At 41.6% G+C, this 27,659-nt stretch overlaps 1 protein-coding gene across 5 annotated transcripts in view; it reads left to right on the forward strand.

The window, feature by feature from the left end:
- LOC138733826 (E3 SUMO-protein ligase PIAS2-like) overlaps positions 1-24,460 on the forward strand; it is a 41,169-nt gene extending 16,709 nt beyond the window's left edge. The window contains exons 3-15 of one of the 5 annotated variants that reach the window (XR_011339471.1): positions 1,457-1,541; positions 2,153-2,203; positions 2,329-2,419; positions 6,644-6,778; positions 9,280-9,385; positions 9,993-10,066; positions 10,924-11,084; positions 11,689-11,822; positions 12,274-12,445; positions 19,000-19,139; positions 19,598-19,656; positions 20,885-20,922; positions 22,543-22,567. Coding sequence is in view for 4 of the 5 variants with exons in the window: in XM_069881313.1 (XP_069737414.1) it covers positions 1,457-1,541; positions 2,153-2,203; positions 2,329-2,419; positions 6,644-6,778; positions 9,280-9,385; positions 9,993-10,066; positions 10,924-11,084; positions 11,689-11,822; positions 12,274-12,445; positions 19,000-19,139; positions 20,885-20,922; positions 22,540-22,707 (1,355 nt within the window). In the remaining variant the exon portion in view is untranslated. Of the gene's footprint in view, positions 1-1,456; positions 1,542-2,152; positions 2,204-2,328; positions 2,420-6,643; positions 6,779-9,279; positions 9,386-9,992; positions 10,067-10,923; positions 11,085-11,688; positions 11,823-12,273; positions 12,446-18,999; positions 19,140-19,597; positions 19,657-20,884; positions 20,923-22,539 lie in introns of all 5 variants that reach the window. The other 4 variants (XM_069881313.1, XM_069881314.1, XM_069881315.1 and 1 more) reach the window with 4 other exon arrangements.
- The last annotated feature ends 3,199 nt before the right edge of the window (positions 24,461-27,659 follow it).

Genomic DNA, 27,659 nt, shown 5'->3' on the forward strand with positions numbered 1-27,659 from the left:
TGAACCACTCAGCTTGGTGTCGTCTGCAAACTTGCTGAGGGTGCACTCAATCTCGCTGTCAGTATCATTGATGAAGATATTAAACAGCACTGGTCCCAGTACGGACCCCTGAGGGACACCACTAGTCATGGATCTCCATCTGGACTTCGAGCCATTGACCACTAATCTCTGAATAGAACCATCCAACCAGTTTCTTATCCACCTTACTGTCCACCCATTAAATCCATATCTCTCCAATTTAGAGAGGAGGATGTTGTGGGGGGCCGTGTCAAAGGCTTTACAGAAGTCTAGATAGATCCCATCTGTCAGTTTACCTGTGTCCACTACTGTGGTTACCCCATCATAGAAAGCCACTAATTTGGTTATATTGGATTTGCCCCTGGTGAAGCTGTGCTGGCTGCCATTAATCACCTCCATGTGCTTTAGCAGAGCTTCTAGGAGGATCTGTTCCATGATCTTCCCAGGCACAGAGGTGAAGCTGACATGTTGGTAGTTCCCGGGGTCGTCTTTTCTGCCCTTTTTAAAAACGGGCACAATGTTACCCTTCTTCCAGTCACCAGGGACTTCTCCTGACTGCCATGACTTGTCAAATATCATGTAGAGTGGCTTGGCCACCACATCTGCCAATTCCCTCAGGACTCTGGGATGCATCTCATCAGGTGCCATAGACTTATAAATGTTCAGGTTCCTCAGGTGGTCACGAACATGATCCTCCTCTATAGTGGGAAGGGGTTTATCCCTCTGGTCACCATCTTGCCCTCCCATGACAGCATGAATGTTACAGTGTACAAGACTTTCTAGCTCTTCCAAAGTTTCCTGGTTTAGTTGTTCTATTTTTGCATATGTCCTCCTTGATGGTTACTTTAAACTGTTGGATAAGTCCAATCTACCTTTATTTCAGGTCAAGATTTCTAACTTCTCAAGTCAAAAGGAAGTAGAAAAGGAACATGTACATACTATCAACCTTTAATATTAAAATATTGCCACTTCCCATCACTGACAGACAAGTAGGATTCTGATATGGAAGTGTTTTGGTATGGGTTTTTTGTGGGTTATTTTTTGTTTTGTTGGTGTTTGTTGGGTTTTTTGTGGTATACATTCTCTTCTTGTAGTACCTTAAAATAGTTTTAAACATCTTCTGTGGTACTCTTTGTCAGGTATCCAGTGTTGTATTTTGTTGTGTGTTTGAACCTTTCTCCCTTGGGAGAAAGGATTATAATGCTGCTTGCCAAGCTTCTTTAGTACTGAAGTGTGATGCGATATTAAGCCATCTAAATATAGTTGAAGACATTTTTTGTTCCATTGCTTTCCTGTTGATAGTTACATGCAGTTCAACAACAATTTGATTATATTAAGTGACTTGTGCCTTGTTCCAGGAAAAACTCAATTGCAGATCGTGTTTTAATCAATTACCTTAATCACCATGGTTAAACCTCTTTTGTGTCTCTCTTTCTAGTACAGAGCAGTATTCATAGATTCCAAGAGAAGTTTTTTATCTTTGCTTTAACACCTCAGCAGGTCAGAGAAATCTGTATTTCCAGGTAAGAAGTAAGAGTGTGGCATATTGTAGGTAGACTTTTTCATAATTTCAGGAGTAACTGTGTTTGGTTCATTTTAAGCATTGCATAAGCTTGTGGATGCAGTGTGATAATCCCCGTTTTGTTTTCTTCGGAAACTACTGTGAACAGAATTTATGTACAATTGGGGTAAATTCTATGACGCCAAAGAGTTAACAATTACTCAATTTCAAATAATTGTGACTATTTAGAGCTTTGGTAAGCTTTTCTTCACTGCATGTTTCCTGGCTGCAGGAATGGAAAGCTGCTTTTATCTTTTGTCTCAGGGTTCATGCTGTTGCAAGACCTGTGGTGTAAGCCAAGAGAATTCATAGGATTTTTTTACCTCTCTGGCAACATCATACTTTATTGTTACTATAAACTCTTCACAGAGTATGACGATCCTCAAGTCCTGCTTAACTTTCAGTAGCTAAACAGAGGTGTCATTTGTAAGACTCGTTCATAGCTCAATAAAAGAAAAATAAGAGTAAGTTTAGTGATGTTGGGGCAGGTGTGCCAGTTCTTTCTGCATATGACTGGAATACGAGATCTGCTGTCTAAATGGGCACTTCTCTTTTTCTTTCTCTTTGTCACAGGGACTTCTTGCCAGGGGGCAGGAGAGATTACACAGTCCAAGTTCAGCTAAGGTACTTTTTTCACAGTTTTCTCTTAAATTTCTAAATTGGCTAATGTAACATATGTCTGGATGTTTGTGGGGACATATAATTGTGGTAACGCTTGAAATTTATACTTTCTCTTTTTGGGGATATAGGTTATGCCTAGCAGAGACAAGCTGCCCTCAAGAAGATAATTACCCTAATAATTTATGTATTAAAGTAAATGGAAAGCTATTTCCATTGCCGGTAAGCTTGTTTGTACATATTTGGCTTCTTTGTGTCTTATGCTGTATGTGGTTTTTTTGCCTGTAATGTTAGCTTGCTAAAACAATCAAGATGTTTATTTTTATCACTCAAATTTCTCTAATTACTAATGTCAGGCATATGGTTTGCACATTTGCTGTGTGAGATAGCCATTACTACTATTAATCACGTTGCAGCCATTGCATGGATTAATTATGCTTTAGCCACCAATAGCAAACCTCATCTGTTGCAGTTAACAAAACAAAATTTGTCAAAAAAACCCCCTAGTGTCTACATGGGGAATCCTCCTCATAGGTCTTCAGACTAAGTTTGACTTGATTGGTAGTAGCTCTTGCTGTTTGGATTATGTATATCTGTGATAGGCTTGAGTTCCTTCTTGTTACGAGGGAATGGTATCACCTTCTTGTGTACAAGTTTGTATGCTGCTCTGCATCTGTCTGATTAGAGTAGATATAATTGTGGGGATGAAGAACAGACATTTTAGGGTTCCTAGCATTAGCTGAAACTGAAACAGAACAGTGTTGGCCATCATAGACTTTACTGGTGCCTGATGTTGCAAAAGTTAGTATGTAGGCAGGGTCACTTCAAGTTTTGAATACTTACAAAAAGGGAAAAGCATACACATAGGTCTTAAAATCTCTGGAATGGGTATCTGTACAATAGAATAAGGATAAACTCCTACTCAATCCATTCTGAAATAGTTCTGGAAGCTACAGATAATGGATAAAGTAGTAGTACAGAGGGTCTTTTGTGTGGTTGTTGGTTTTTTGTTTGTTTGATGGGGTTTTTTTAGCAGTGGGTTTGGAAAAAAAATGCTGTGTGAGGAGAGGTGTGAAACCTCCTTTTGAGAATGTTTGTCACCTTCTTGGTGTGTCAGATATGTCCTATACCCTCCCTCCTGCCATATGTGACCATGACTGCTGTTTTGCCTCTGCTCACCTTAAATGAGACTCCCTATCTGCTGTTCTCCCTACTTCTTTAACCATTGTATCACTGTTCTTCTGTCTGTCTTCATTGTGTAAGAGGATTTCTTTCATATGTTTTCTGGTCATTTTTTTCTGCAAATGCCAGATACGTTCTCTGTTATAAACTTGCAGAATTTTCTCCTTTCTTCTGCAGATTGTTTTTCTTAAGAAATTCACCAAAAAGAATTGGGTCTGACCTTAACCTCATCAATGTCTGCTGGTTCTCAGTCTTCCTAATACAATTTATGCCCTGCTAAGCGATGTTATGGTGTCTGGTCTGTGCTTAACATATGTCACAGTTGTAGCAAAAATTGTTTGTAATCTTTGATTCTTGCTTTGCTTTAGCTCTAAAAACTGTAAGTTCTTCCTGCACATAATATGATTCTTTAAACTGTTCAGAAGAAATTTTAGGTGAGAAAGTGATTAAATGACTATTGTCTTTGCAACTTTTCCTCTCCTCCTCCATTCAGCTCAGTATGAGTGGAATGACAACTATAGTCTAAGTCTCCTGCAAACACTTTTTTCTTCTAGCTTGTGAATTTGGTCACTATCTGCACCTCTCTGGTGGTTCCTTTCTGTTGCAGGAAGTGTAAGATAACTTCTTTTCCTCAAAGACCACTGTTGTCCAACTCAGTAGTGTTGGTGTTAGGTATTTAATCAGTGATGCCAGTCTCTGTTGCCAACTTGTACAACTCTTAGGTGAGTCTTCTTCTTTCTCTGGTATAGAAATTCATGCCTCTGCAACTGTCTGTAAATTATTCTTGGTCATCTCCTTGGCTGCCAGTCCTTATCAGAAACTTCAGAGAAATGCTGCCAATGTGCCAGTACTGCTTCAGGCTGTGCCAACTCACATTAACACGATGTTTTCTTGTATTGCTACAACTATCTGTATCCTCCTCTTGTAGTGCTGGTTCTGACTTAAAAGGAGTAAATGTAGAGCATTGTGTCCTGGTGTCTTGGCAAGTAACAATGTTTTTATACATGATGCACTACAGCAGGTGCTTCTCCTGTTGACTTCTCTTGTAGCCAAGACAAAATGTGGAAGTCCAAAAAGGTAATTTGCTTTTCTTCCCAGGAGACCTCCATAGACCACTGTAGATCTCATTTTCAAAGAATAAAATCAAATATGTCAGGGCAGGCTGGAAATAACCACAGAGCAGAACAATCATACTTTCTGTTGATAGATTTTTCTGGCTCTAGCAGATTCCATTTACTTTGACTAATATGCTGCTTGCAAGAAGCATGGAAGACTTAAAGACCCAATTAATTTTGACACTTGTTAACCACTAGAATTGGCAGCCTAACTAAACAGTGCTAGACCAATGCTGGTTGTGATAGGGAAAGTGCTCTTTACTTAACTCCTGGGAGACTAGGAAGGAAAGATTTTAAAGTGTTCTAAGAGTACAAGATGTAATCTGATCTGAAGCAAGGCAGCTTCATTTTAGGTTTGAGACCAGTAGGATTATTGTAGTTGGTACAGTATGTGTGGAAATACTCCTAAATATTGTAGGGATGGTGTGTTCATCCACACAAGCTCATTATGAAGTCACCATAGTAGAGAAAGGCCTACTACAGCAAAGCAATTGGCATATATACTCTATAAATGGCTGCAGCTGTTATGTCTGATTTAAAGAAATGGCAAATCATTCATTCTTTTAAATGTGAAATTGTCAGCAGTCCCCATACATCTGCTGCCTCTGTATTCTGTGAAGCACACATGGTAAGGCTCCTGATAGCTATTGGGTCACTCATCTCGGGTGAGAATCACTGTGGAGAGAGTTCTTCAGCAACTGCTGTCTGCTACTCTGGCCTAGCATACCTGCCTGTAGGGCAGGAGCTCCGAGTCCTTATTCTGTCAATGCAAGCAAGAGTCTTGTCTGAAATTAATAAAGGGCAGTGGTGAGGCACAGCCAAGGCTTGGTTGTCTGGTGAAACGTATGGACTAGTGATAGAGCTGCTTTGGAAACCTAGGAATTGATGTAACAACTGTCAAGTCCTCCCTGGATTAAAGGCAGTGAAGTATACTCAGCTGGTGAGTGGAAGAGGCTGTTTATTTTTTTTTATTATTATTTTCAGGCTTAGCATCTTTCAAAGTAACTAACTCTCTTTCCAAGCACTAGGCTGTGAATGTGTGCGCTTCTCTGAGTAAAACAATGTGTCTGGCTTTTCAGTATATCCTTTCTGGGAGAGTTTCTTGTATATAACAACATTGTCTTGAACTAAATAAAATCTGACAGTCAGTTCTGTGCAAGACATAGGGCTGCAATCTTTTATTGAATTTTCAACAGGAGTGAACTGCAGGCTGCCTGTGTGAGCTCAAAACAGAGATTCTCAGAGTTCCTGTTACAGACTGGCTTGCTTTCATAGTGACAGATACAGGGTGAGATGAATAAGCTGCAGTTAGGACACATGCTCCTTCACATAGCAAAAGTACTTTCTGCTCACAATACGCTGGAGAGTATGCGCTTGCCTAGAAGTGAAAGGGAACTGGATGGCTCCTGATTAAATTTGCAAACATCACATAGGAAATAAAACCACAGAGAAAAGCTGTTCAGGTTATGAAATGCTCCATCAAAGCTTAGAAAACAATATCTAGTTTATTTTTTTTCTGCAAACAACAGCAAAACCTTTTAGCTCTTAAATACCGCTTGTATTCCATGTACAGCCCTTCTTCAGGGGCCTTGGCAGAGTACAGATGACAACCTGCTGCTAATGGGACTAGATGTAGTTGATGCAAGGCAAAGCAGACACCAAGGAGATGTGGAGCTCTTGGAACAAGATGTGATTGTATCTTAAATAGAATCAATGAAGTGTTTTCTGGGTGCGAAACACTGAATTAACTCTTCATGACTTGCTGTGTTTGTTACTAAGGCTGTGTCCTTGTGATGTTCCACTCTCTTTCAGTGGGGTGGGGGGGAAAAAAAGGACAGAAAACCCATTACTTTTTACTCTTACAGTGAACTTCCCTGGACCAAAACTGCACTTTCTTACACTTTTTCAGTGCTTCTGTAAGACCACTTAAAAAAAACAAACCAAAAAATGCTTTAAAATTGTGGTTGACTTTATGTTGTTAGACTGTCAGAGACTGATATTTTTCAGACTAATTGTTGAATTTGGTCTCCAGCCAAGAAGCTCTAGGTTTACCTGCCTCCAATAGATCTGTTTAACAAGTCTGTTTCAGCAGGTTTCAGAGTACAGTGGGGAGACTTGATAATGCTTTCCTTGCCCTTTCTGCCCATAGGGATATGCTCCACCACCAAAAAATGGAATTGAACAGAAGCGACATGGGCGCCCCTTGAACATAACATCTCTAGTTAGGTTGTCGTCAGCAGTTCCAAACCAGATTTCCATTTCCTGGGCTTCTGAAATTGGAAAGGTAACCTGTATGTTCTGTAGGATGTAGAAAGTTGTCTAAAATTCATTTAGCATTCCTTGTCCCCTACTGCCTGATGTTGCTGGCAAGGCACATGCCAGTAAGCATTTAGTATTAGGTGACTGAACGTCTTATCAGTGACAGGAAACAAAGTTTGCTCTATAAGTACGATAGTTTACAGTAACTTACATTGGATTTGCATACAGGTGGCAAAGACTTATTTATAGAATTCACATTAGAAAGCCTGCAATTAGGGGTTGCCTGAAATGCACGTCAACAATAACAAATCTTTTTGTGGTGTAAAGAGTACAAAATAGTTCAGACAGGACAAAATAACAATAGGAAACCTATTTTCTTCCTTGCAGCCTGATGGTGTGAAAAATGAAATTATGTAGCCATATATTCTAAGGCATGTTGTAACTGTCCATTGGAGAAGGATTTTTAAACTGACCAGATGTGCCAAGGCTATGGGGGTGAAGAAATGCATTTGCTTTTGAGGTTTTTGTGTTTTCTAACCAAGTAATACTAAGTCATTTTACAAAAGCAATTTTTATTTCATAGGAAGAACTGGTTAATGGATATTTCCATCTTTATTCTTTTGAGATTCCTCTTTTACATGAAAAAGGCCTCTCTGAGTTGATTTAAAACTTCATTTGTAGATAAACCAAAACAAGGATGAAATTTTCAGCTTGGAAAGCTCTTAGATAACAGGTTGCTGGGAAGGGTTTACTGATGAGGTGTCAGGCTGCTGGTGTCAGCTGTTTCTGGGCTTGATGGATCTTAACCATGCTTGGCTGGACCATACATCTGTGGTGTTTGCTTGTAATATAGGATATCTGAACAGTGTGGGTTTTTTCCTACAAATGAAGAGTATTCCTGGAAGCTTGGGTGGCTTGAGGAAGAACTGACTTGAAAGGGAGAGTGTGAGGAATTTCTGAATTCTTGCTAGGTTTAAATAGTTGTTGGTAAGTCAAGAACTACTTATTCCTCTAGCTGTGTAAATCCTGATGGATTCAGTTATCAAGGTAGCTTACCTCTTACTTTTTTTCTTCAAAGCCAGAGACACATGTTTCAAAGTGAGATTCCAGCATAAACTTTTATACACTAAAATTTTTAAAAGAAATTGGAGAGAAAGCTAATGCTCAGAAAATAAATGAAAGTCAGTGCTGACAGCAAAGCTTTTTCTAAAATGGGGGTGGGGAAGATCCAAGCTGTCGCTTCCCAGTCATGAAGCACAAGAACCTTGAAATGACTGCAAGGTTGTGTGTAGTCTTGGCCTCTCCTGCTGATCCCTGCCAAGGAAGCAGATGAACAGGAGTTTGTCCCAGCATTCCCCCTTGGCCTGAGAGGTAAAGTGAGTTCTTTGGTTTAAACTTGTTGCTCTGCTCTAAGTATCAAGTCGCACAGCAAGCTGTTGCTATTCATTCTCTAAATGAGACCCCTGGGGACTGTGGAGCATCAGTGGGCTCACATGGGAAGGGCTTATTGACATGTACTTGACTGATGGCAGGGGGGGCTTCTGAGCAAAGGAGGCACTAAATTCCATAGAGTTGGTCAGACAAGCCTATAGAACTCATTCTGTAGGCAATAAACTGTGCAATGTATGGCCACTCTTTAAGTTAAAAAAATAAAACCACAACATTTCTTAGTGTTTTCCCATGCATTTAGAGAACTTTATCTGTTCATCTAGGTAAGAGCAGGGAAGTAGATGCTCCTGTTAAAATTCTCATGCAGTACCCAGACAGTAAAGGAGCCATAAGAAGGTGACTGGCAGGGAGTGGAAATAAGATCACAGGTTGTGTTTGGTATACAGATGAAACTATTACTATTTTGCAGCTGTGGAACTTGCAGAATTTTTTCTTCATTAGTGACCTTGAAGAAAGGGAACACTGAACAAAAGCTGGCACGTGGTGTGAAGCAGGGAATAGTAGTAAATGCTAAGGAACATGGTCAGCCTCAGAGGAGTGGATATGGTGTAAAGGGGCTTGGTGTAAAAGTGCAGAGCAAGCTAAAGAGAAGGTACAAGGAAACTGATGCAGTTGTGTGCTGTTTGAAGGTGATGATTTTTGCATCTGAAAGAGCTTTCATCTTTTCTTTCGTCACATGATTGTCTTTGAGCTTCCCACTAACAGATTGACAATGAAAAAAGGGAAGTATTTAGGAGACAAATGTGAGAAGTTCTTAAAGACTGCATATATGAGAAGGTGTGTCACCAGTCTAAGTCATCTTTCAAAGAAAAGAGCCCAGATTCTCTTGATTGTGGAGTTGTTAGTCTTAGTTAAGTCACAACTGGAATAAGACAACTGGATTTGACTGCTCTAGCAGAGTATTGGACTCTTTCACAGTAACAAAGCCATCTGTCAGTGCTTTCCATGACTTTTAAGCAAAAAAACAGCATTTGTTTGGTTTTACTGTATGCTAAAACTATTGTCAATACTAATCTGTTGTCATAGTGGAAGTACTGTATGAAATCAATATTTCATCTTTAATCACTCTTTTTGTAGAATTACTCCATGTCTGTGTATCTCGTTCGTCAGCTCACTTCAGCTATGCTTTTGCAGAGGTTAAAAATGAAAGGTATTAGAAACCCTGATCATTCCAGAGCACTAAGTAAGTTACATTAATTTGTCTTTTTGAGGGTGGTTGGTGGCTCTTTAAAACTAGAACTGGTAATACTTAGGGGATTTGCAGCATTTTGAAAAGAAAGTCCATGCCCAGAGTATAAAAGGTTCCCTTTGCTCTTGCTGAGGCATCACACACTTTTTTCAGTGAGGGTCCCTGAGCCGGTATGGAGCACACCTAGAGGTCCCATCTGGAATATTCTCATGGGAATGCCATGAGCACTACTTACTGTGGTGGGCTGTGAGGTGCAGGTAGATGTCCTAATTTCTCTTCACTTGCACGTGATGCAGATTGTCTTTGTACCTTACTCACTGATGATTGTTTTATTTATCTCTTCACATGCTGGGTTGAGTTTGCTCTACTAACAATTATGGCTGTTGGTCTATCTGCTGCACTTCAAATGACTTTGTGATGCACAGTGTTCACCAGTTGCTTATAAATAGTGAAACTATTGTTGTTTCATATTGCTGTGAGCTAATTTCCTAGATTACTTAATTTTTTTAGATAGCTGGAAACAAAGTACATGTACTGGCAAATCAAGATTGGCATTTTAAATAATGAGGCCTGTGTATTACTACTTAATTTATTTTAATAGTTAAAGAAAAACTAACTACAGATCCTGATAGTGAGATTGCCACAACCAGCCTGCGAGTCTCTCTGATGTGTCCTGTAAGTACATCTGGAAATTACTACATACAGATTTGTATTTTCATCTGTAGTGCAGAATTGGGCTGCTTTTGAAAGGCCCCGCTTGAGGACCTTAACTGGCTTTTGGTTTATACTGATTCATTTATATAAAAGAAGGGGAAGAAGGGTGCATCTACAAGCACCTGATTGTAGCAGCATTCAACCAACTATGATTTAGAACTGTGAATGCCTAAGTTGCAACTTGATTCTGACTATATTACTACTTGTGAGGCCTTTAGAAGGAGTAATTGCATCTATTGAGGCAATGAGACTAATTGAGCAGGATGACAGAGTAATTGAAGGACACAGTGATAAATAAAACTTCAATACCTTCAAGATAAGGAGCTCAGCTTATCCTGCCAGCTGCTATAACAAACAAAAAAATTGATCACCATGTAACAAGGTAATGCTGCCTTGGAGTTTCTCTTTCTGGATAGAAACTGGCCTTTGTTAGTGACTGGTCTGTTAAGTCAAATGTCAAAATGGATATTATGCCATTCTGAGTCTAATGTAACTGGAGCTCACAACCCCCTGAAATATTTGGCTAAAAGAAAATAAAGCGGGTGCTTCAGTAGGTCTTTTAATAAAAGTAAAATCCAAGGAACATTGATGTTTCTATTTTCGACTCAGTGAAGACTTTAAGATGGCTTTATTGGTTTTTAGTACATTGTATGTGCTTTGATTGGGTGGATTTGCCTGCAGTGACCTTAGTTAGCACTAGGCACCTCTGTAGTGAGAAGAGACAGTTACTTCATCAACTGCCTGTGATTTCAGCGTTAGCCATCCAGGCCTACTTCACTGTCTTCTGTTCTGACACTCTTTAAATCCATCTCCTGCAGCTGGGAAAAATGAGACTGACAATCCCATGCCGGGCTGTTACTTGCACACATCTGCAGTGTTTTGATGCTGTTCTTTATCTTCAAATGAATGAAAAGAAGCCTACTTGGATCTGCCCTGTCTGTGACAAAAAGGCAGCTTATGAGAGCCTAATATTAGATGGGTAAGAGACTGGGTTTGCTGATTACACAATTACTTAAAATTTTTCATGATGTACTTGATAGCTGCTTTTGTGACTTTAGGTTTAGCCATTTCATACTATTTTCTATGTCAAAATACTTTAGACTGGGAGGAACCATTAGACTCTGTTAGTTTCTATTCTCATGTAACAAACTTTTATCTCCTAACTGTATCATCAAACTCTTGAGCCTCAGTATATTTTCTTTGGAGAAATCCAAATGTGACATTTAAGGATAGATCTCCCTTTTACATGACCCTATCTCTGAAACTATTAACTTGAAAATTTAGCTTTAACTCATAAACAAGCATCAAACTTGATTGAGAGGATGATGATTTCTGCTTCTGGATGGAAATCTATGAACTGCAGTAATGTTGGAGTGGAACATGGGTAGGTTGGAATACTCTTAGGTTTCGAAGTCTGCAAAGGCTGTACATACGGGCTTTCAGGTAAGATGGACTAGGGAGAAGAGAGTACATGCAGTGGATTGAAGGTGATCATCATTAGCTTTTCAACTGTCTCCTTTTAATTTAGAATAAAAAAATTCACTTTGAATCAAAATTGAAGCCATTGAACTTTTATTTTTCAGGCTTTTTATGGAAATCCTTAATGAATGTTCAGATGTGGATGAGATCAAGTTCCAAGAGGATGGCTCCTGGTGCCCCATGAGGCCTAAGAAAGAAGCTGTGAAAGTCTCAAGTCCACAGTGCACCAAAATAGAAAGTATGTACATCTGGGTACTGGTTGCAAACCAACAATCTTTGAGATTTAGTTATAGCTGGGATAATGTGTACGGATGTTGATGTTTGTTTTGGGGGGTGGTGGTGTTAATACTTCTCAATTTATTTTCATTTAAACTTTTGTTGTTTGTTTTTTTTAAAAGGGGTTGTATCTCTAAAAGTGTACATTTGTGGGTTTTGCCTTTGCTCTTTATAATAGCAGTTAAGAAAATGAAAGGTTGATCTTGTTTTAGGTCCTTAAACTGATAAGTGAAGGTTAAAGTTGTGCTTTAATATCAACACGATAAAGAATACTAACAAACCAGTTCCTGGGCTGTAACATTCTCTGTAGTGGCTAGGAAGATGAGTTAAAACAGTATTTGAGATGCTGGTTCCATTGCAAATAGAAACTGCAGATGTCAACAGCCTTTAAAAAACATTATTTTCTTATTTAGGTTCCAGTGCTCTTAGCAAACCCTGTTCTGTGATGGTGGCCAATGAAGTAAACAAGAAGAAAGTTGACGTTATTGACTTGACAATAGAAAGCTCTTCTGATGAAGAGGAAGATCCTCCTGCCAAAAGGAAGTGTATATTTATGTCTGAAACACAAGGAAGCACAACCAAAGGGTCTGTCAATTTTGAAGTTAGTTATTATTCTATAATGTCTGATGTGTAGACAAATGGATATGTCTTCAGGATTCAGCTCCACACTTGAAGAGGAGAATTTCTAGGCCTCTTTCCAGAAGTTTGTATTGATACAGTACCTTTGTACAGGCAAAACACTTAGTTTTACATCTCACAAAAGACTTGCACCGATTATTGCTGTGTTTGCAGGGATATTTCCTTATAGAAAGGGAAGCTGATTAAGGTAATGGACAGGATTCTCCTGAGAAAGCAGATTATGACAAGTGGAAGAGCTTTATGCACTCTTGCTAAGTTAGTATCATCTTAAAGGCTTTTCTCTTGTTATACCCTTTATTTAATCATAGAATCACTAGGTTGGAAAAGACCTTTGAGATCATCAAATCCAACCATACCTGTCAACTACTAAATCAAATCCCTAAGCAAATTAGCATATCCCTAATCTGCTCTGGTGCTGAGGAAATGAGGCTGCTCTGTGTGTTTTATTCATCCTGTCAGTTTTGGAAGGGAGATGCTGTGCTGTTTTGAATTGAGACAAGCGTTTCCTCCATCTCTTTGTTAAACTCTGGAGTGTCTTGAACACTGCTGTTGGCCATGGTTATCAGTCAGTCCTGCACCTTGGTTAGCACAACCAACAGCTTCCCAAGTCCTCTGTCAACTGCCCCATCTTTGTAGTCATGTCTGACTTCAGCATCAGGCTTAACCAGCTTCTTTACTATTGCGCTTTTTCCTCTCTGTCTCAATTTGTGCAAATCGACTGCAGTTACTTTTCGTGGTTTCCATGAAGTTCTTGCCTTTGGTCTGTAGGGCACAGGAGACCTGCAGGGATAGAGGGGTGCTGGTTAGGCTTACGAGCAGTTACTGCTCCACAAGACATTTCCAAGCGTCAGCTTTTAGTAATGGCTTATTGGTTAGTCCTGCTGCATGCATGAGGTGTGTGTATGTGTCTGAGTAGTGTCTTATGTCTTGTACTAAAATAATAGTAAAAAAACCAAACCCCTTCTGTTTTGCCAGCTCTTGAATTAATAAGCAGGTGTACTGTGTCTCCAGTCCACAGGAATATGTGGTCTTTGAGCAAATAGTTTGCTGTCTCAACAACTTTCATCAGTGATAGTGAAATGCTCTTGCTTGTTGTGAGGATTGTGGAGGAGTCCTGCAAGAAACTATTTCTTCTTTCTATAAGAAAAAACAGCTACAAATGTATCTCTTCATGAAGTTTCAGAAAACACAAAGACTTCCGTGCTCCTATGTTGGTCTGAGATGGCTACCTGGAACAATAATCGTAGAAGAACTGAGATTTCCTGTGTGTCTGTGACCAATGCATTTTCCTTGTTGTTTAGATATGGAAATGTTATGATTTCATTCTTCAAATCCAAGTCAAAGCCAGGCTTCTGGGGAATAGCTTATCTTCTGTAAACAGTGTTGCCTGAGTGGCAGATCTGGCAAAACTGGGGTGTCTTACTACAGGCAAAAGCAACATAAGCTGAAGTATAAGTGGTGCTTGAGAAGGAGGGGTCTGAAATCCAGGCTTCTGAAATCAGAAATAGCATCAATGCAGCAGTCTGTGGAGGAAGATATGAGTTGGTAACACTCAAGGCTTGTGGGCTGGAAGGAGGGAGGCAGAGCAGCTGCTGGACTGTTGGTGTTTCCTCCTGCCTTGGAGGTGGAATGAAAGATTTTATGCATGTAACTGGTGCCTGAATGCCTGTGGTGTTGCCTTTTAACAGTGCTGCAAAGTAACTGGGCAGAAGGTGAAACTTGCATGGAACACCTTAAGGGAAATAAGGGGTGTTCTACTAAGAAGGTGATACAACCAACAGCCCAGCTGAAGTGCCTCTACACAAACGCACACAGCTTGAGCAACAAAGGGGAGGAGCTGGAAGCTATCGTGCTACTAGAAATATATGATCGTGTTGCCATCACTGAAACTTGTTGGGACGAATCGCATGACTGGAGTGTGGTTATCAATGGTTACAGGCTGTTCAGAAGGGACAGATGGGGAAGGAGGGGTGGAGGCATTGCCCTCTATATCAGGAAAGGGATAGAGTGTGAGGAGCTGTCATTGAAGAATAGCCACAAGCAGGTCAAAAGCTTATGGGTGAGAATAAAAGACCAAGGCAACAAAAGGAACCTTGTGGTTGGTGTCTACTACAGGCCACCTGATCAAGGACAGCCTGCTGATGAAGCCTTCTTCCTCTAGCTACAGGAGGCTTCACACTCACAAGCTCTTGTCCTGCTGGGGAACTTCAACCACCCTGACATCAGCTGGAAAAGTAGCAGAGCAAGCTGTAGGCAATCCAGGAGACTCCTAGAGTGCATCGTAAATAATTTCTTAACCCAGGTAATAGACACCCCTACCTAAGGGGATGCAATACTGGACCTGATGGTCACCAATGCAAGTGAGCTCATCAGTGACGTCAAGATCAGAGGCAGCATGGGCTGCAGTGATCACACACTGGTGGAGTTCACAGACCTGAGGGATATGGGACAGGCGAGGAGTATAGTCAGGACCCTAAATTTCAGGAAAGCAGACTTCCAGCTCTTCAAGGAGTTAGTCAGTAGGACCCCTGGGATGGGATATGGTCCTCAGGGACAAGGGAGCAGAACAGATCTGGCAGATATTTAAGGATGCTTTCCATAAAGCAAAAGAGCGCTCAGTCCCCAGAGGTAGGGAATCAGACAGGGAAGGAAAGAGACCAGCATTTCTGAGTCGAGACCTGCTGGTCAAACTGAAGAGCAAGAGGGAACTGCACAGGCAGTGCAAACAGGGACAGGGAACCTGGGAAGTGTATAGGGATGCTGCCTAGTTGTGTAGGGATGGGGTCAGGAAGGCCAAGGCGCGGCTGGAGCTGAACTTGGCAAGGGATGCAAAGACTAACAAAAAGGGCTTCTACAGGTACGTCAACCAGAAAAGGGAGGTTAAAGAAAGCGTACCCCAACTGATGAACGGAAAATGGTGACCTCATATCAACAGACGAGGAGAAGGCTGAGGTACTCAACAATTTTTTGCCTCAGTCTTCATTGTCAACTGCTCTCCTCACCCCTCCTGGGTCAATGGACAACAAGAAAGGGACCAGATGGGTAAACCTCCTCCGACTGTAGGGGAGAATCAGGTTCATGACCACCTGAGGAACCTGAACATATATAAGTCTATGGGACTTTCCATCTACAAGAAGGGTCGCAGGGAGGATCCAGGGAACTACAGGCCTGTCAGTCTGACCTCAGTGCCAGGGAAAGTCATGGAGCAGGTGATCTTGAGTGCTATCATGAAGCACATGCAAGAGAACTGGGTGATCAGGCCCAGTCAACACGGGTTCATGAAAGGCAAGTCCTGCCAAACTAACCTGATCACCTTCTATGACAAAGTGACCCTCTTACTGGATGAGGGAAAGGCTGTGGATGTGGTCTTCTTGGACTTCAGTAAAGCCTTTGACACAGTTTCTCCCAGCATTCTGCTTGAGAAACTGTCAGCCTCTGGCCTGGACAGGCGCCCACTCTGCTGGGTGGAAAACTGGTTGGCTGGCCGGGCCCAGAGAGTGGTGGCAAATGGAGTTAACTCCAGCTGGAGGCCAGTGACAAGTGGGGTTCCCCAGGGCTCAGTGCTGGGTCCAGCCCTGTTCAATGTCTTTATCAATGACCTGGATGAAGGCATTGAGTGCACCCTTAGCAAGTTTGCAGACGACACTAAGCTGGGTGGAAGTGTCAATCTGCTGGAGGGTAGGGAGGCTCTGCAAAGGGATCTGAACAGGCTGGACCGCTGGGCTGAGTCCAATGGCATGAGGTTTAACAAGGCCAAATGCCGGGTCCTGCACTTGGGGCACAACAACCCTATGCAGTGCTACAGACTAGGAGAAGTCTGGCTGGAGAACTACCCAGAGAAGAAGGGCCTGGGGGTGTTGGTTGACAGCCGACTGAACATGAGCCAGCAGTGTGCCCAGGTGGCCAAGAAGGCCAATGGCATCTTGGCTTGTATCAGAAACAGCGTGATCAGCAGGTCCAGGGAGGTTATTCTCCCTCTGTACTCAGCACTGGTGAGACCGCTCCTCGAATACTGTGTTTAGTTATGGACTCCTCACCACAAGAAGGATGTTGAGGCTCTGGAGCGAGTCCAGAGAAGAGCAACAAAGCTGGTGAAGGGGCCTGGAGAACAAGTCTTACGAGGAGTGGCTGAGAGAGCTGGGGTTGTTTAGCCTGGAGAAGAGGAGGCTGAGGGGAGACCTTACTGCTCTCTACAACGATCTGAAAGGAGGTTGTGGAGAGGAGGGAGCTGGCCTCTTCTCCCAAGTGACAGGGGACAGGACAAGAGGGAATGGCCTCAAATTCCACCAGGGGAGGTTCAGGCTGGACATCAGGAAAAAAAATTTCACAGAAAGGGTCATTGGGCACTGGAACAGGCTGCCCAGGGAGGTGGTTGAGGTGCTGAGGGCCATGGTTTTGTAAATGATAGGAATGGTTGGACTTGATGATCCAGTGGGTCTTTTCCAACCTAGTGATTTTGTGATTCTGTGACCTGATGTGATGCATCCCAGAGTCCTGAGGGAATTGGCTGATATGGTTGCCAAGTCACTCTCCATGATACTTGAAAACTCATGGCATTCAGGGGAAGTCCCTGGTGACTGGAAGAAGGATAGCATTGTGCCCATTTTTAACAGGGGTAGAAAAGATGAACCTGGGAAGTAGTGACCTGTCAGCCTCACCTCTGTGCTTGGGAAGATCATGGAACAGATCCTCCTAGAAGCTCTGCTAAAGCTCATGGAGCATAGGGAGGTGATTAATGGCAGCCAGCACAGCTTCACCAGGGGCAAATCCAGTATAACCAAATTAGTGGCTTTCTATGATGGGGTAACCACAGCAGTGGACACGGGAAAAGCAATGGATGTCATCTACCTTGACTTCAGTAAAGCCTTTGACACAGCCCCCCCAAACATCCTTCTCTATAAATTGGAGAGATATGGATTTGATGGGTGGACTGTTCGGTAGATAAGAAATTGGTTGGATGGTTGCATTCAGAGAGTAGTGGTCAACGGGTAGATGTCCAGATGGAGATCCGTGAAAGGTGGTGTCCCTCAAGGGTCCATACTGGGACCAGTGCTGTTTGATAATTTCATCGATGATATCGACAGTGAGATTGAGTGGACCCTCGGCAAGTTTGCAGATTACACCAAGCTGAGTGGTGCAATTGTCACACCGGAAGGACAGGATGTCATCCAGAGGGACCTGGACAAGCTGTATTAGTGGGCCTGTGTGAACTTCATGAGGTTCAGTGAGGCCAAGTGCAAGGTCCTACACCTGTTTGGGGCAATCCATGGTTTCGATACAGGATGGGGGATGATGTGATTGAGAGCAGCCCTGGGGAGAATATCTTGGGGGTGCTGATTGATGAGAAGCTTGACATGAGCTGGCAATGTGCACTCAGCCCAGAAGGCCAATCTATCCTGGGCTGCATCAAAAGAAGTGTGGCCAGCAGGTGGGTGGAGGTAATCCTCCCCCTCTGCTCATCTCTTGTGATACCCTACCTGGAGTACTGTGTCCAGTTCTGAAATCCCCAAAAGAAGGAGTATATGGAACTGGTGGAACTGGTTCAGTGGTGGGTCACGAAGATGATCAGAGGGCTGGAGCACCTCTGCTATGAGAACAGGCTGAGACAGTTGGGCTTGTTCAGCCTTGAGAAGAGAAGGCTCCGTGAAGACCTCATAGTGGCCTTTCAGTGCCTGGAGGGGGCCTACAAGAATGGTTGAGAGGGACTTTTTACAAGGGAAAATTTAGATTAGACATGACAAAGAAATTCTTCACACTAAGGTTGGTGAGGCAGTAGGACAAGTTGCACAGGGAAGCTGTGGATGTCCCATTGCTGGAAGTGTTCAAGGCCAGGTTACATGGGGCCTTGGGCAGCCTGGTCTAGTGGGATGTCCCTGCCCATGGCAGGGGTGTTGGAACTGGATGATCTTTAAGGAACCTTCCAACACAAATCATTCTATGATTCCATGATTAAGGTGGGGATGCAGAAGGGTTTTAACTGGTTGCGTGCTCCTAGAGAGCTGGATTTAGCTTAGGTTCAGGCTGTGAGTAAAACTGGGTTTTATATTTAGCTACCATGCATGTCATCTATGCTCCAGGTGCTGAAGAATGGTCATCCATGCCCTTCGTGTTACAGGTTAGTGTTGAGGAACAGTTATGTGGAGAAACTGAAATGAGTACTCTCTTTCTGGCTCTGGCTGCCTGCACATCCCTCCAGGGTTCTCCACAGATACCGGTTTCTGTTCCTGGATGGTAGACATATAAATGACTCCATCATTGCACTTTGTATTAATGCCAACTTGCTCTTATGTCACAGCTGCTATTGAGAGGCAAGATATGGTCATGTTATTATGAAGACTTATGAAAGAGGAAATTAGAGTGCAATGCTGTGTAGTGAGTAGCCACACTATGGTTGTGTTGTAACATAGTCACCTTGTGAATGAGAGTGCCCAGTGATGCATAATTTCTCTTTGGTAATGAACAGCCAGGTTGTTTATAACTTTTCATGCTGTTTAAAACAGGGTTCTCATGTATCAGCCATCTACTGTCAGAGTGTCCAGTGTGACAACGGTTGATGTTGCTGGTATTCCTGCTTCATTAACAGACTACCCAGTGCCATTCCATCATCCACCAATATCCAGTATTTCATCAGACTTGCCAGGTAGGCGGTGGCTATTTTTCATGTGTATTCTGACAGCCTTAATTTGTGGGGTGGGTTAAAATTGGAGAATTGATCAACTTTTTTTTTTTTTTTTAATGGAACAAGACTATATGCAGTATTGCACTGATGTGATGTCCAGAGAAGTCTAGTACAGGCTGTCTTTCCAGTTTCAGATTTGCAACAGTGATGTGGAAAACACTGCCTCAGATTGGCACTTGGGAATGGCAGCCAGAAGCTCTTCTTGCTATATTCAATTTAACTTTGTGTAAACATACGATTGTTACATGTTGTAGATGTGAGGGAGAGCAGCTTCTTATTTAAGTTCTAGAAGTGCCATGGCACTGACTCATTCCAACCATAGACATAGAGATATTCTGATAGCTCTGTCTAGACTGTTTAAAAATGGTTAAGGTGAGCTACAATATGTAAGCTGACGTCTACTGAATTTCTTTACCTAGACATACCCTAAATGCCTATGATGTATTCTTCAGCACTGCTGCTAAATATCAGACAAAAGGTGGGGATACTGATTGGTTTTTATCCTGGATCCTTGAAAAGAACATTGTATAGTGAGACTCTGGGGGGTTTCTTTGCCAGCTGTAATGAACCCAGAGCCCAGGAAATAGTGACTTGTGGTGACAGGTGTCACATTGACCTCCTGTACTTCCATCTCACTCCTCCATTGCCTGTCTCCATTTCTACCCTGCAACATCTCTGGTTTTTTTCAGCACCAGTTTGGCAATGGGATGGATATAATTGCCTTTGGTTTTCTGTCCATGTTGATTCCCTTACCGCTCCCTCCCTCCACTTCCCCCTTCTTAAGAAATTGGTTGCCTTCCCAAATTGGATAGGAGAGTAAGCTGAGAGAATGGAAGACTAGAACTGTACTGTCTGTATCTATCAATCAACTGAAGTTCTAGAACATGCAAGAACGGAAGAAGCTGTCAGTTCTGTAAAACAGCTGAGCTTAAATCTCCTTCAAAATGTTTCCCTAATAGAGAAAAGGAGGAGAGATGCCACTGGCCAGAACAGACTTGGAGATGAGGGGGGAGGGAGGAAGTTTACCATTTCTTTATGTTGATATAGAAAACACAAGGTAAACCAAAAAAGGCCCTAATTTCTCATTCGTTTCGTAATTTTAAACATCTTGCTGTAAATGCTTACACGCTAATGGTGTATAAGATGGATCCGAGCTGTCAGTGCTCTTAAAGTATATATATTGAACTACTTGTAGTTTCCTCTTAGTTCCTTTTATTTGTCTAGACACAAAATGGGGATGATATTAGAAATGTTTCCTTATTAGCTGCCTGTGGGTGGAGGAAGAGACCTGCTGCTTGTTTTTGGACTTGTGCATGTTGTGACTTTACTTCATTCCAGCATCTTTAATGTGATGACGCTCTTCATGTCCCAATTTAGCAAAGTCGGGTACAATATGTAGTGAAACTTGCATTATGAGCCAACAGCTCCAAATGGCAACCTCCATCTAAGCTACCACATTGAACCACCCTGCAATATCTAGTGAATAATACATCATTATGTCATTCTCATTTTAAAAAGAGCCACTTGTACTAGATAACTCATTTTGCTGCCTGAAATAGTCATTGAGAGTGGTGTCACAGTGGTATATTCCATTTAGAAACTGTGTAACAATTGCAAAATTTGTTCTACAACCACAAAAAAGTTCCTTTAATTTGTTGTCTATGCATGAGACACTCATCAATTTATTATTCTTCTCTTCTTTCTAGGTCTGGATTTTCTTTCATTAATCCCAGTTGATTCACAGGTATCTTTCTGAACTGCTATGGGGTTAATTTCTAAGTCTGGTTTTTGTGACATACTGCTCAAGTAACTATCACGGTGCTGTCATCATCCATACTGTCTGCAGTCCACTTGCTTAGACCTAACCACATATCAGGGACAGTTCCCAACAAGAGGTGGTGACAGAGATGCATTAAGGGAGGATTCGGTTTAGCCTTACTAGGCATGGAAACTCACTCTTTATTGATAGCTTGCCTTTCTAAAGCAGATACTTGTACAGCACTAATTTGAATACACCCACCATGTACTTCACACTCTTAGTTCATACTGTGTACCTGTAGGCTAGGTTAAGCACTGTAAATATACTTCACTGACTGCTATTTCTGTTGGTTTTCATATTAATTAAGTTTTAAAAAAATATCTTTATTAACATGATGGGCACATGACCAAACACTTCTGTAATAAATCCCTCCACGTAACACCTAAACCCCATTGCCTTTGGATTATATGGACATTTTGTAGGTCGAAAGTAACTACGTGGTGTTTTTCCTTCCCTAGAAGCTTAAACTTTACACAGTTAGGAAGAATGATTCTTACTGTAACTAGATTGTTACACAGACAGACTAGAACCTTGAAATGTGGGGGTATATTGGCTCCCTAACTAAGACAAGCGGATCTGAAGCAGACCCTCTGTTTCATCTCTCTGTCACTAGAAGACAACAGTAATAGGACTCTACTGTAGTGTTGACTAACTTACTTCCACTTACTGCATCTTGCAGTACTCTGTGCCTGACCTGCTGAACTGCCAAAAGTGGGAATAATGGAAATTTGTTCATGTGGGAGACTGCTGCTATGAAGTGTCCACTTTGGACAGTTCAAACAGTTCAGGCTCAGTTCCAAACATATGCCCAATACTGGAGTCCACAGGGCAAGAGAAAGTAAGATGTGTTGAACTATGTGTGTGTGTGCATGTGTGAGGAGTGTCTTATCATCTTTGACACCTGGCAACCTTTTTCTGTTTCCAAATGCCTTGAATATTCAGCTCTGCTTTGAGAAGGCTTGTCTTCCATTTCAGAAAGTTAAAATCAACTTAGTAATTTTTCTTAATCAGACTTGATCAGGAGTCATTTATCACTGCTAAAATGTTTAGATACCTGCATTGCAGGTATATACTATGAAAATGTTGATCAATACAACTGCTGTCAATTGAGGGGATGAAATTATTCTAGTCTCCATTGAAGTAGCAAAAAGCATTCTGCTACCTTTTGTGATGAAAGGAACCTGAAATAGGCAGTTGTGCCCAGTAGCTATGGGTAGTGAATAGCTTCCAAATGCTGAAGGTTTGGGTTTTTTTTGTGATCATTATGTAGTCATGACAGTGTTTCTTAATGTGCTAGTAAATGCTCAAGCTAACCAGTTAGCAAGATAAACAAAACATGGGAAGGATGACGGAGAAGGGCTCATGGCTACCATCTCTTTTGGTTACTTGCTGGTTTGCAGAACTCTGGTTCTTGCTATGCATGTGTGTTAACAAGGTTCTGCTAGTAATGTGTTTTGTGCTTGTTGTAGGGGAAGATGTATAATCAGAGCATACATTTCCCTTGTGCAGTTAGTCTCTTCATTCTTCATTGTTTGTTTCAAGCAGTACTGTCCTCCTATGTTTTTGGATAGTCTCACCTTAACAAGCAGCACCATCACATCAACCAGTCACCACGAGAGCAGCATGCACGTTAGCTCCTCCAGCAGGAGTGAGACAGGAGTGATAACCAGCAGTGGAGGCAGTGCTCCTGACATCATCTCACTGGACTGAAACAAAGGGCAGCAGGGGACTCTAGGAGAAACTGCATAGAGTTTGTATCTCTGGAACGTCAGCATCTTGAAGTTATTTTGATATTTATTGAAAGAATTTGCCTTTTGGAAAATGGAGTAAATTCATCTACACTAGGAACTGAAGTGATAGGATGTTTTTTTTCTTTTTTTGATCATTAAATAGCTGGTGTAGAAAAGGCCCCCTTCAGAACACGCTTTTATGTTTTCAGCTTGTTCTGGGGAAACTGTCTTTTTGTTGCTGGGTGGATTCCAGAAACATTTTTTAATTTTGTTGTAAAACATAGCAATAATGTTAAAACAAACAAACCCATTTTAATAAAAAGGCACTTAAATGCTCTAGAACAACCTGGACAAAGGTGCAGAAGTGTATGTATTGATGGACTTCGAATATTTGAATATATTGGGGCCTGTAATAAACTTGATTTAAGACAAGAAGCTTTGTGAAATAGCCATGACTTGTGTTGTATGTCTCTTGTTTGGGTTTTATTCCTCCTTATTTCATGTTTTTCACAAATGCAGAACAATTCTAAGCTGTGACTTCTTCCTCTTAATGTTCTTTGGGCTGGGGAGGGGACAAACTATCTATGCAAACCCTACCTCTCTGCTGACACCTTCCCACCACCAGAAACTCCAAATTATGCACAGTTGAGTTATAGTTGAATTTCTGGTTTGATAACTTTAAGAGGTGATAGAAAAAAAAAAGCACCTTTAAACTCAAGTTTAGATTATAAAATCCCTCTTTGAAACTGCCATCCCTTATCAGATGATCAAGTGAAGTGCATGCTTTCTATGGCAGCTGTAAGGAGACAAAGTAGGAATTACTTTCTCCAGTCCCGTCACTTCAGTAAGTGCTGTATTCTGCTTGGGAGTACTGCATGCAGACTTGCCATGGGGGCAGCTTGGCTTTTTGGAAGATGAAAGCTGTAGCTGCAGTGTTCCCAACTAACTGGAATTATGCATTTAGGGCTTAAAGATGTCCCGCAATACATGGCCTCCTAATCATAGCTTTTCTAATTTTAAGGGAATAATTTCCTCCTGTTTTATTCCTGAATCTGCTGCTTTGTTGTGCATAGGCAGTATTTCCCCACACACCTCCAAGGATAACCTTGACAGTACTGTTTCTGGAAGAGGTTACAGTCCAGGAAAATAAAGTAATTTCCATAGAGCTGAAATAATGGTATTGTCTATATATGTTGACATAGCAGCTTTTTCCAAGTGTTGCGTTTCTGTTGAGTAACTATTTGAGATTATTCCTTTCCTAATTACCAGCTTTCAGTTTTGCCTAATGTTGTGTTCCTTCCTTCTTATTTCTTTAGTTAGATGCCTGGTGCTTTTTGCCTTCCATTACTGTTACAGTACTTGAATGAAGTACCTTGATAAGAAATATTGAAGCAGGATGTATTGTAACTCTGATCTGCCCTGTACTCCCACCTTTATGCTGCATTACTATTCATCATTGCCTTTTTTGTATGATCTTTCACAGCAGTCTTCAATTCACATTTGTCTTAATATTGCATCCAATTTTTCTTCTCTTGTCTGTATCTGTTGAATTTTTTGTACCTGTTAAGGATCAGTTCTTAGCATGATTTATTTCTAATAAAGCCATGCTACTCATGAAGGTTTTTTCCCAATGGCCTGCAGCAGGTCAGTGCTTGCTGTATCGTAATTGCACAGTGACTTGAACTATAGAGTGTGGAGAGAGGTTCCAGAGACATTCTGAATAAAGTGTTTAAAACTGGTATTTGTTGCTGAAGCTGCTGTTTATACTGTGAATGACAAACTGAAATGGCCTCAACCTCCGCCAGGGGAGATTTAGGCTGCCCAGGGAGGTGGTTGAGTCACCTTCCCTGGAGGTGTTTAAGGCACGGGTGGACGAGGTGCTAAGGGGCATGGTTTAGTGTTCGATAGGAATGGTTGGACTCGATGATCCGATGGGTCTCTTCCAACCTGGTTATTCTATGATTCTAAGTAGGACTCGGGCAATTGCTGAACTGGCTGAGGGGATGTAAACATGTCACATGTACATCAGAAAAGTTAGAGGGTGAGTGCCAGTTTTAGGACATGCTCTAAACCATTCATGGCGTTACAAAATATTGTTGGAATGTTGTTAATTATTGTGCCCTGTTAGTAGTTATTTATCAGGGCCGAGTTATGGTTGTTATCTCAAGCTGTTTTGGGCAGCTTTAAACCTAGAACCATGACAGCAATGTTGAATGCAAACTTGGGGCATTTGAGCCTTACCCATTTAAGAGAGCTAGACTGGCATAGGCTGTGGTGTGAGGCAAGTGTTCAGGTGAACAGTGTAGTTTTCCTGCAGTGCTGATGTACACACAGTAGGTAATTACCAAACTTTTGTTATGCATAAATCCTTCAATTCACTTGAGTTTGTGGATGATGTGTATCAAGGGGTTGGAGTACTGCAGTGCAGTCATGTTGCCCATTTGCTATGCCTTCTACAAGGTGACAACGAATTTACTTTAGCAGTGGTGGGTGGAGAGGGGACTAGGGGTTGCAACTGTACCACTAGGGGCCTGTACCACTCTAGCCCTGCTCTAAGCAAACCTGTCCACTGTAGCTAGATGAGGTTATTTTTCCTTCACCAAGTTCTAAAATGCATCAGAGTGTCTATCCAAGAACTTCTAAGACGAGAAAAATCTTGAAAAAAGGTTAGATGACTTCTTACCTCTTTGTTTCCACTATGGAAGTATCTAGTTACTGCTTTGAGTGGATTATGTTAAAGATATACAGAATCACAGAATCACAGAATAACCAGGTTGGAAGAGACCCACCGGATCATCGAGTCCAACCGTTCCTATCAAACACTAAACCATATCCCTCAGCACCTCGTCCACCCGTGCCTTAAACACCTCCAGGGAAAGTGACTCAACCACCTCCCTGGGCAGCCTGTTCCAGTGCCCAATGACCCTTTCTGTAAAGAATTTTTTCCTAACGTCTAGCCTAAACCTCCCCTGGCGGAGCTTGAGGCCATTCCCTCTTGTCCTGTCCCCTGTCACTTGGGAGAATAGGCCAGCACCCTCCTCTCTACAACCTCCTTTCAGGTAGTTGTAGAGAGCAATGAGAGCAATGAAATACATTCAAACCAACTGCAGAAGTAAAGCTTATGAGGCTAATGCAAAGTCCCCATCCTGCACAGATAGGCAGCATGCAGTAAAAGTCATACTGCAAGAGCCAGCCCTTCCTTCCAACCCATCCATTGAATATCATGTTTTTTCTAAGAACAGTACAAAAATGGGATGAAAGTATGTATTCAGATATGGTTTATACGTTGTAGAACTACCCAGAGCAGCAAAAAGAATGTAGTACAAATTTAGCACCCAGTAATCTCCTTGTTTTAGCCTTGGAAAAAGATAAGGGAAAGGCTTTGGAAAAAAATGTTGTTCTGCTTGTAGTATTGGGCAAAGATGTTTTCAAGTTTATGAACAATAAAAAGACAGTGAACCTAAGGACAAAATTGGCTCATTGATCGCTCCTGGACGCTGTCTTGGTGGGTTTCACAATGAGGGATCAGAAGTACATGAAAGATAATGATGCTTGAGGCGGTAGATCATTAATGGGAGCAGAAAGTTTCAGTGCAATAGCGAGGCAAATGAGAGGTAAACAGGGAGAAGTTATACAAACTCCCTTACGTCAGGCTGTGGGAAATGAAGAACCTGTGATTTATTGTAAAAGTTTCCATTTCCAATTTCTATTACTGATTTGAACAAGTGGAAGTCAGCAGCTGGAAATTAGAGACAATCCAGATCGGACAGCTAGCGCTTTTGGGAAAATGATTAAAAAACAAGGCTCTGACTGGGAAGAAATCAGAGCAATTATGCAAGTGTTTGATGATTCATAAAGCAGGCATCGGGAGTTTTACAGAGAACAGTGACTATTGTTTTCAAAAAGCTGAGGCACGAGACTCAGGAAAATTACTGTGTGTTACTCAAGTGACATACAGAAATAGGGAGAGAAAAAGAGATTAATAGCGGTGCTAGAAGGGAACACTTGTGGAAAAAGAGGATATAGGGAGGATACAGGGGAGGGGGCCAAGGCTGGAGCCCCTTACCACAGAAAGTCCGGGTACAGCCAGGAGAAAATCAGTGTGCTTAATGAAAACAGGAGGGGCGTTGGAAGCAGGAATGCCCTCTGTTGAATTAAGGTACCCTTCTGAATCCCCTGTTCTCTGTAGAACAGGATTAAAGGAGAACAGAGGAGTTTTCCACAGAACCTCTGGTTAAAATCAAACTGGGGGAAGAGGATATTGAATTTCTGGCGGACACCAGGGCTGTGTATTCTGTATTGAATACTTTGAAATTATATTAATAATATATAAAATATATAATAAAATATAAATATAATAAAATATAAGCATTATTGGTGCAATGGGAGCCAGGGAAAGCCAACCATTTTTTAAATCTTTGACATTTAAATTAGGAAAACAGTGGGTAACTCACCGGTTTTTGTATTTGCCAGGCTCCCCAAAGCCGTTGTTCGGAAAGGACTTGCTTGAAAAATTAGAAGCTCAGATACAATTTGGAGAAGGGGAAGTTGAAGTTTATATACCAGAATATAAATATATCGAAATGATGCCTTATTATTACAGGATGTCAACATTTAGGGAAAATAATCCCTCGAGAGGCTGGAGATGCTGTGGTCCCAACAGTGTGGGCTGGAGAGATACCTGGGAGGTCCAAGTGAGCAGAACCTGTAAGAGGTGATTTGAAACCAGGATCAGTTCCGGTAAGAATCAAACAACACCCTTTAAAACTGGAAGCAAAGCCTGGGTTTAATTAATTCAGAAATTCTTGAAATATTAGTTGTTAGTGGAATGTGAGTAAAAATATAATATCCTGCTTTTACCAGTTAAAAGGCAAGTGGTAAGGGTTACCATTTAGTACAGGATCTTAGAGCAGTGAATCAAATTGTTCAGGA

Source organism: Phaenicophaeus curvirostris, assembly GCF_032191515.1.
Source record: "Phaenicophaeus curvirostris isolate KB17595 chromosome W unlocalized genomic scaffold, BPBGC_Pcur_1.0 scaffold_35, whole genome shotgun sequence".
Classification (NCBI taxonomy): domain Eukaryota; kingdom Metazoa; phylum Chordata; class Aves; order Cuculiformes; family Cuculidae; genus Phaenicophaeus; species Phaenicophaeus curvirostris.